The 9,216-nt window shown below is 37.7% G+C and overlaps 1 protein-coding gene across 1 annotated transcript in view; it reads right to left on the bottom strand.

Moving 5' to 3' along the window:
- Nucleotides 1–631: 631 nt before the first annotated feature.
- Nucleotides 632–9,216, bottom strand: part of LOC107729306 (protein NLRC3-like) — a 17,294-nt gene continuing 8,709 nt past the window's right edge. The window contains exons 2-8 of the mRNA XM_016539778.1: nt 8,347–8,502; nt 6,913–8,059; nt 6,077–6,804; nt 4,971–5,144; nt 2,315–2,476; nt 1,698–1,744; nt 632–1,425 (exon numbers count right to left, since the gene is read on the bottom strand). Coding sequence (XP_016395264.1) covers nt 869–1,425; nt 1,698–1,744; nt 2,315–2,476; nt 4,971–5,144; nt 6,077–6,804; nt 6,913–8,059; nt 8,347–8,489 — 2,958 coding nt within the window. The 5' untranslated portion in view covers nt 8,490–8,502 and the 3' untranslated portion in view covers nt 632–868. The remainder of the gene's footprint in view (nt 1,426–1,697; nt 1,745–2,314; nt 2,477–4,970; nt 5,145–6,076; nt 6,805–6,912; nt 8,060–8,346; nt 8,503–9,216) is intronic.

Genomic DNA, 9,216 nt, shown 5'->3' with positions numbered 1-9,216 from the left:
CATTTAAAGATACATGCACAAAAACAACATGTTTTTGCTTCCACTCAAATAGGGCATTTTCAAAATGGTATAATAAATGATCTGTAGGGTATTTTGAGCTGAAACTTCACAGACACATTCTGGGGACACCTGAGCGTTCGTCTTCGGAACACAATTTAAGATATTTTGGATGAAAACCGGGAGGCTTGTGACTGTCCCATTGACTGCCAAGTAAATTATACTGTCAAGGTCCAGAAAAGTATGAAAGATATCGTCAGAATAGTCCATCTGCCATCAGTGGTTCACCCGTAATGTTATAAAGCGACGAGAATACTTTTTGTACGCGAAGAAAACAAAAATAACAACTTTATTCAACAATTCGTCTCCTCTGTGTCTCTCCGCATCACCGTAGCGCCATTTTGGAGAATATCTGCTGAATGCAAACTGCGTACATTATTCTGTGTCACAATAAAAAAAAAATTTGGCAGAGTATCTGAGGCACGAGCTGTAAAGGCACAGCCCTTTTCTGGAAAAGGGGGCAGGGAGCAGCAGCTCATTTGCATTTAAAGATACATGCACAAAAACAACATGTTTTTGCTTCCACTCAAATAGGGCATTTTCAAAATGGTATAATAAATGATCTGTAGGGTATTTTGAGCTGAAACTTCACAGACACATTCTGGGGACACCTGAGACTTATATTACATGTTGTAAAAAGGGGCAGGATAGGTCCCAAATAATAATGCTGAGGTCAAAGCACAAGCTGATCATTGAATGTATTCAAGCTCTACAACTCTGAGAGATTCCCACAAAGAGTCCCACAAAGACAAAGTCTGACATGATTTTGATCCACATCTTTTGAACAGTCAGTATTTCTCAACTATATGTCTCAATATTGTCTCACAGGAAGATGTTTAATCTCACACAGAGACACTGAGGATCTCAAAACAAGCATAAATCCAGCGTAGAGGGGTTCAGTGAATGTTGTGTTGAATGTGTGTAGGTGTGTGAGTGTGTGTGTGTCAGAGATGCTGTAGAAGGACAGACGGCCGGCCGACCAGTCCAGATACACTCCTACTCTGTTAGAGCGACGCAAATGGGTAGATATGACTATGATTTCATTATTGTGTCTGGCAGTGAATTTGTTTTCAAAATAGTCCAGACTCCAGGACTTTTCATTGTATCCAAACCAACAGTTATTACGGCATCCTTTCCTCCTGATTCCTTTATATGCCACTGATAAATAAACCCCTCTCCCGCTCCATTCAGCCTCCCAGTAACAGCGACCAGTCAGACTCTCTCTACACAGAACCTGAGGACACTCAAATCTCTTTGGATGATCAGGATACGGCTGCTTGTCTTCTACATAAGTCATCTTTCTGTTCTTCTCAGAAAGAGCAAGGTGAGTGTTCACAGTGTTTAAATCCAGTGTGAAATCACATGCATCTGAACACAAGATAGAGAGATTACAACATTTACACGTAATAAAATAATGATTAAGGTGCTGGAAGAAAAAATAGAAATATGAAACATTTATGAGGTAAAATTAGCCCAGCTTTTAGTCAAAAAGAGCTGACATTGCTTTAAAGTGTGCAGTGTGAGTTACTTTAACCCAGCTTGTGTTCTGTTCAATATTTACCCAGCGCTTGATTGCCAATTGGGTTGTTTTTAACCAGCCATTATTACAAAGTGTGTGTGTGTGTGTGTGCATGACCTACATTTCTTTAGTCCTGTTGTAATCCTGAACTCTCCTCCATGATCAACACTATAAAAACAAACGATTGTCACACTCAATAGATGAATATTAATAATTTAATAATCAAGATTTTACATAAATTGGGTATTTAATTGAAGGACACTCGTGTGAGGCTTGTCATTAACTTGCAAAATTATTATTATTATTTTGTTAAAATTGCAAACATGAAATATATGCAGTAGGTACTGTAAACATTTACATATAAATAAATGTAAATATTGACTTAATTTTGGCCTGTTCATCACACAAAATTATCATGCAACTTCAGAAGACCTGTAATTTATATCCTCTGATGAAGATCCTTTGAGATTCTCTGTCTGTCCTCCAGCATTTTATGTAGTTCCTACTTTACAGTCTCTATCATTTGATAAGATCCTCAAACTCACCTTTACGTTCACTGATCATTTGTGTGTCTATATTTTTTCATTAATTCAAGTATTTTAATCAATAACTGATTTTCATCTACTAACTGCAGAAATCTCTTGCTGTTCAGCTGCACTGAACTGCTCGGCTTTATTCAGTGTCATGAGCTCAAACATCAAACACACATGACAGGATGATTGTTAGTGTTGAACATACTTGAGTTTATCCAGTCTGTAGTTTGGATCAGAGAGCAGCTTGACTAATGATTGTCCTGGGTGATTGTAGCTCAGATCCATCTCTCTCAGGTGTGAGGGGTTTGAACTCAGAGCTGAAGCCAGAAAACAACAGCCTTCCTCTGTCACCATACAACCAGATAATCTACAAACACAAACAGTCAACACTCACCAATGTTCAGACTGCAGTAAATTTTTCATATTCAGAAAAAAATAAAAATAATAATAATCAATTAATTAAATAAATAATATTTGAATACTAAAATAAAATATTAAACAAAAAATAATGCAATGTAATACTAAGCCTATACTGCTGTAATGCAAGTATAGTCGACATAATCAGAGTCGACATAATTCTTAGACCATAGCAAAACGAGAAAAAAAAACAAAAACAAAGGAAGCTCGATACCTATCTCAATCAAGCGAACAAGTGCCCTAATGATAGCTACTGAGCCACTGAAATCTCTTACAGTTTAGCAGAAAAAAAATGTACGATGATGGAATTGTAATTTACTCTGTGCTTTAGTTTCTTGATCCCAGTATTCAAGATATGCATTTTTAGACTATTTGATAATTTGATTTATTCTGTTCAGTGAAGGGCGGTTCTCAGCTGACGACCTTGCAGCCAGCACAGTGGCACCGTTGGAGGTGCGTCAGACAGAAATGTCCAGCAGAAGGACATACTTGTTCTCACATATAGTTCATATGATCTCTCAGTGACTACTGTGAACAAAACAGTTGATGTCCAGGGAAGACTGGCTTGAAGCAGGAAAGACTGCAGCAGGGGTGGAGGGGTTGGTTACCCATTCCACATCCTTGAAGTGTTTGCAACACCGACTCCCTAAATGAACTACAAGCAGATTAGGAAGAAAACAGCCCTTTTCTAATACTTTTGCTAATTTCTCTCCCTGAATTTGCCAACCTGAACATATCATTGTACTCTTTCATACGTGAATTGTATAAATGTGGATACTGTCTGATCTCCTCACACAAATGCACATCAAGTTCACCGTCCATTGTAGTGTGTAGTCTTCTGTTTCAGCATGTTGTTTTGTATCACATTTTGCACACTCTTTTTTTTTGACTACAGCCACCTAGTGGACTTTTCTGTCTCAACATTCACCTTGCACATGCTCGGTTGTATGTGCACTGTCCTGACACAAAAATTTGGCTGTACATGAACAGTGAGAGCATGAACGTAACGTCCACAGATGGCCAAAGTATACTTTTGGCTTTAACTGCGTTAATGTGGTTATTCTGGTTAAAATGTTCTAATTAAAATAAATGTAAATAAAAGTAAAGTAAGAGGAATAAATATAACTATGTGTACTGAATAATGTCAGGACAACCTAGAAAGGAAAGCCGATTCGAGAACATGGAGGTTGAAACAAATAAAAAGGAAAAACTTTTTACTATGCATACGAATGCAAATCTGAACAACTATAAAGAATATACCTGCATAAATGCTGTCTCTGAGAGAGAGTGAGACAGAGAAATATGTAGCCTATCGTACAAAGTTTAAAACATTTAAATAGACATAGCAAGCAGGAGAATATGTATATGTATTTCTTTGATTATTAGGTTAGAGCTGGTTTGGTTTCTGAGAGACGTGCAGAGTCAGAACGCGACTGTTTGATTTACGATCTAGCTGTGCTTATTTCATTCATTCGTGTATCATATCGTACAAGATTTAAATCATTTAAATATACATATTAAATAGTAGAACATTTGTATGATGTAATATTTTAGTTTATTTGCTCTTGCCAAGTTCTGATTTCTGAGAGACACATGAAGAAGCAACAGTAATGCAGCTATTTGATTTCCGCTCTTTACATTTGTGTCTACACTCATTCACTTTACACACTCATTATTGCATAGTGATTTTAGAGGTTATGTATAATATCGTGTTTTCCCCAGATCACCTGTTATCCAGCAAAAACGATGAGTGACTGTGTCAGCCTCAGCCGAATATTATTTGGCATAATTATTTGTTATTCGTTTTGAATAGGCCTGTCGCAAAAATCAATATATCGACTTATCGCGCGTCTAAATATTCTTAAAAATTTAAAGTTTGTTGTCATTTGATTATGATTATATATGATTATGATTATATATTCAGTGGCATAAAATGGTCTTTAAAATGACAATAATATCGTTTATCGCAATTATTTCTGGGGCAATATATCGCACGACAAAAAGTTGTTATCGTGACAGGCCTAGTTTTGAAGTCATTATCCGGGCCTTTTCAAATAAGGTATTCGGTTTCAGGCAAATCCATAATAATTACGATATTATCATAGACAATACATATTGCACACCCATATGCACATAAAGAAGCAGCTCACACAATCTCAATACAGTTTTACAGATTATTTGAATCAAACAGAGCCTTCCTCACCTCTGTTGAAGAGTTTAAATATAACAACATCAAGTTGCAGTGCACTAAACTACTTTATTTTCCCATCAAATTTAAGACCTCATGTTAAAATGTAATGCCTAACACCCTACTGTTTTTGTCTTGTTGAGTGAGTCCAGGGGCTGTAGACTGTTCCAACTGCACTGCTAATTCATTAATGGCAATGTTGAACAGGAGTCTTTCATTTCATAACCAAGTGAACCTTTAAATCTGATTTTCTTACCTCAGTATGTTGAGTCGACAGTGTGAACTCTTCAGTCCATCAGACAGAAGCTTCACTCCTGAATCCTGCAGGTCATTGTTACTCAGGTCCAGCTCGCTCAGTGAGGAGTTGAATGATTGTAGAGATGAAGACAAACTTTCACAGCACTGATCAGTGAGATTACAGCCATCAAGTCTATAACAGGATGAAATATGATATAATAAAGAGAACATGGTGGGTTAAAATATTGTTTTCTGAGCACTGATCACATATTGATCCTAAAAAACAACCTGTTTAATTGTAAGAGCCAGATAGAGGGTGAAAATGTTAAATAATATCTTAATAATTCGCAAAAATAGCTTAACTGACATATTTACAGAGATGTTTATATGACTATTCTTTTTAAATTGAATACAGTACAAACTGAATTTATAGAGAAGTTTATAAATGTTTACTCACAGCACTGATCAGTGAGATATTACAGCCATCAAGTCTATAACAGGATGAAATATGATATAATAAAGAGAACATGGTGGGTTAAAATATTGTTTTCTGAGCACTGATCACATATTGATCCTAAAAAACAACCTGTTTAATTGTAAGAGCCAGATAGAGAGTGAAAATGGTCATGAAATGTTAAATAATATCTTAATAATTCGCAAAAATAGCTTAACTGACATATGTACAGAGATGTTTATATGACTATTCTTTTTAAATTGAATACAGTACAAACTGAATTTATAGAGAAGTTTATAAATGTTTACTTTCTTTAAATCGAATACAGTTTAAACTGAATATAGTGTAACATAAGCACAAAAAAAATGTAGGTAATAAATGATTGCACTAAATTGTTACTAAACTCTGCACATCGCTCATGACTTGTTTCTGAGTATGACAGGTTATACATGTTGTTTGGAGTGAGTCAGGAGCCGAGGGACTAAACACTTCTGACATTAAAACAGTTTTTTTCCTGTTCAAACTACTTTTGATTTCCCTTTAAATTTATTGTCATGGCAATGAAATCAATGTCATGATTTAAAGGTACTATGTAATTTTTCAAAAACACTTTAGAAAATGAACAAGACATACATTCAGTTTCATCTTTAATAACATGAATTGATACTCACAGAGCTTTTCTGCAGTTCACCACAGCTGGTATCAGTCTCCTTCTACCCTCATCTGATGTGTTGTATTTCTTCAGATCAAACTCATCCAGCACCTCCTCTGATATCTGCAGCATGTAGGCTATTGTTGAGCAGTGAGACGGAGAGAGTTTGTTCACGGAGACATTCTCTGATTTCACAAACTCCTGAATCTCTCTGTACAGAGTCTGATCCTTCATTTCCAGCAGACAGAGGAACAGATTGATGCATCTGTCAGCTGTGAGATGTTCATCACCTTTGATTGTGCATTTAATGTACTGTGTGATTCTCTCAGTGGTCTTTGAGCTGTTCACTGTGTGTGTCAGTAGATCCTGTAAGAGTCTCTGATTGGACTCCAGTGAGACGCCCAGCAGGAACCGCAGGAAAAGATCCAGCTGTCCATTTTCACTCTGTAAGGATTTATTAATCGTTGCTTTTAATAGCTCATACAGTGAGTTTTCCCGACTGTAACTCTTATATCCTTCATTCAGAAACAACTTCAGTGATTCCTCATTTTTGACTACATGGCAGTAAAACACAAAGAGCGCTGCTAGAAACTCCTGAAAGCTCAGATGGATGAAGCAGTAGACTTTCCTCTGATGAATCACAGATTCCTCCTTAAAGATCTCAGTGCAAATCCCAGAATACACTGAGGCGTCAGTGACATCTATGCCGCTCTCAATCAGGTCCTCCTCATAGAACATCACATTGTGCTGAATCACAGATTCTTCCTTAAAGATCTCAGTGCAAATCCCAGAATACACTGAGGCGTCAGTGAGGTCTATGCCGCTCTCAATCAGGTCCTTCTCATAGAACATCACATTGCCCTTCATCAGCTGATTGAAAGCCAGTTCAGCAAGTCTTGTAATCACTCTTCTGTTGGACAGCAGGAGTTTCTCTGGATCTCTCTCATCATACTTCTGACTCTTCATGTTGATCTGAGTCAGCAGGAAGTGGATGTACATTTCAGTCAGAGTTTGAGGGATTTCTGCACTGTCATCTTGTTTCAGGAGGTTTTGAAGCACAGTGGCTGTGATCCAGCAGAAGACGGGTATTTGACACATGATGTTTAGGCTTCTTGATCTTCTAATGTGTGAGATGATTCTGCTGGCTTGATGCTCATCACTGATTCTCTTCCTGAAATATTCCTCCTTCTGAGGCTCAGTGAATCCCTGAATTTCTGTCAGACGGTGGATGTATTTGGAGGGGATCTGAATGGCTGCTGCTGGTCTGGAGGTGATCCATATGAGAGCAGAGGGAAGCAGCTCTCCTCTGATGAGGTTTGACATCAACACACCCACTGATGAAGACTCATTCACATCACAAACCTTCTGATCGTCTGAAAACATCAGTGTAATTCTGCTTTCATCCAGACCATCAAAGATGAACACAACTTTACACTCCTCATAAATCTCAGAGTCCAGATCTTGAAGTTCAGGATGAAAGTCCAGCAGAAGTCTGTGAAGACTGTACTGGTGATCTTTAATCAAGTTCAGCTCTCGAAATGGAAGCACAAACATGAAATCTACAATCTGATTGGCTTTTCCCTCGGTCCAGTCCAGAATGAACTTCTGTACAGAAACTGTCTTTCCAATTCCAGCGATGCCTTTAGTAAGAACAGTCTTGATGTTATCTTTCTCTACACATCCTGGTTCATGTAAGGGTTTAAAGATGTCATTGCAGTAGATTGCAGTGTCTTGTGTTCTGGCTGTTTTCTCCATCTGTAAAACCTCATGTTCTTCATTCACCCCTTCACTCTCTCCCTCTATGATGTAGAGCTGTGTGTAGATCCTGTTCAGGAGGGTTTGATTCTCTTCTAGCTCAATTCCCTCGAATAATCTCTCATACTTGCTCTTCAAGCTGCTTTTGTGTTGGTCTTTGACTCTCTCTATGATGAGGGTCTGACAGTTTGAGTTAGCGCAGATCAGAGGTGGGGTCACTAATCTGCTCACATCATCTCTCTTTACTCTGCAGGAACAGTCAAATGAAGAGAAAAATAGTGAAAAAGCATAAACAATACAAAGAATTATTAAAATAATAAAACATGTTTGCAGCTGTGCTCATGATTATTAGATTTGTACATTTTATACTGACCACTGATTTCCTGACAGCACAAAAGTAGTTATTCAAGGTTTGTTTCTATGACTGAAACAATTTTCTACACACTAGTTGAATGACGCACTGCAGACATGAAGGACAGATAATATGGAAAACGCACATAATGCAGAAAATTGAGTTAAAATCCTTATACTCACTCAGGGTCAGAGGTCACTGCTCCATCACTGAATACAGGAGGAGTAGGCATAGACATGTCACTCTTCACAGACACACAGCTGGGTTCAGGAGATGCTGCTTTATGTGTGTGAACATCCTCCGCTCTCTTCTCATAAAGACTCATTTTACAGGAAGTGCTTTACAAAAAGATAATATACACAACTGAATTAATGTCTTGATTCATTTTTATGCCACACAAAATTAAAATACATAGTAAAACAAACTATACTTTCCTGACAGACACATAAACACATTCACTAGTGCTGTGTTCGATACATCGATACGACGATGTAACGTCACAGAGATTTGACGATACGAGTATCGATACAGCTGGCCCTATATCGCGGCACATGCGCTTTAGTGGAGCGCGCTTAATTTGAATACAAGAACAGCGTTTAGAACGGAGTAGAAAAGTGCGCGGTTTCTAAAAAATAATGAATTGAGCATAATATATAGGCTACAATCTTAATCTTATTAGGACGAGTACATTATTATTTATGGGCTTAAAAACAAGATGCAACAATCAAAATATTGTACCTGGTGGGGAGTGCCCAATGTAAACATGAAATTATGCCATTACCTATAGGCTATTATACAGTCATGGCCAAAAGTTTTGGCAGTGACATAAATTTTGTTTTGCAAAGTTTGCTGCTTAAGCTGTTGTGGTGTTCATTCACATTGTTTCTAGATTATTGTGTAGAGCAGGGCTGTCCAAACTCGGTCCTGGAGGGCCGGTGTCCTGCAGAGTTTAGCTCCAACTTGCCTCAACACACCTGACTGGAAGTTTCTATGCCTAGTAAGAGCTTGATTAGCTGGTTCAGGTGTGTTTAATTAGGGTTGAAGCTAAACTC

The sequence above is a fragment of the Sinocyclocheilus rhinocerous genome, unplaced genomic scaffold, assembly GCF_001515625.1.
Source record: "Sinocyclocheilus rhinocerous isolate Xijiao unplaced genomic scaffold, SAMN03320098_v1.1 scaffold1268, whole genome shotgun sequence".
In the NCBI taxonomy this organism is placed as follows: Eukaryota; Metazoa; Chordata; class Actinopteri; order Cypriniformes; family Cyprinidae; genus Sinocyclocheilus; species Sinocyclocheilus rhinocerous.
This window is presented reverse-complemented; position numbering and strand designations above follow the sequence as displayed.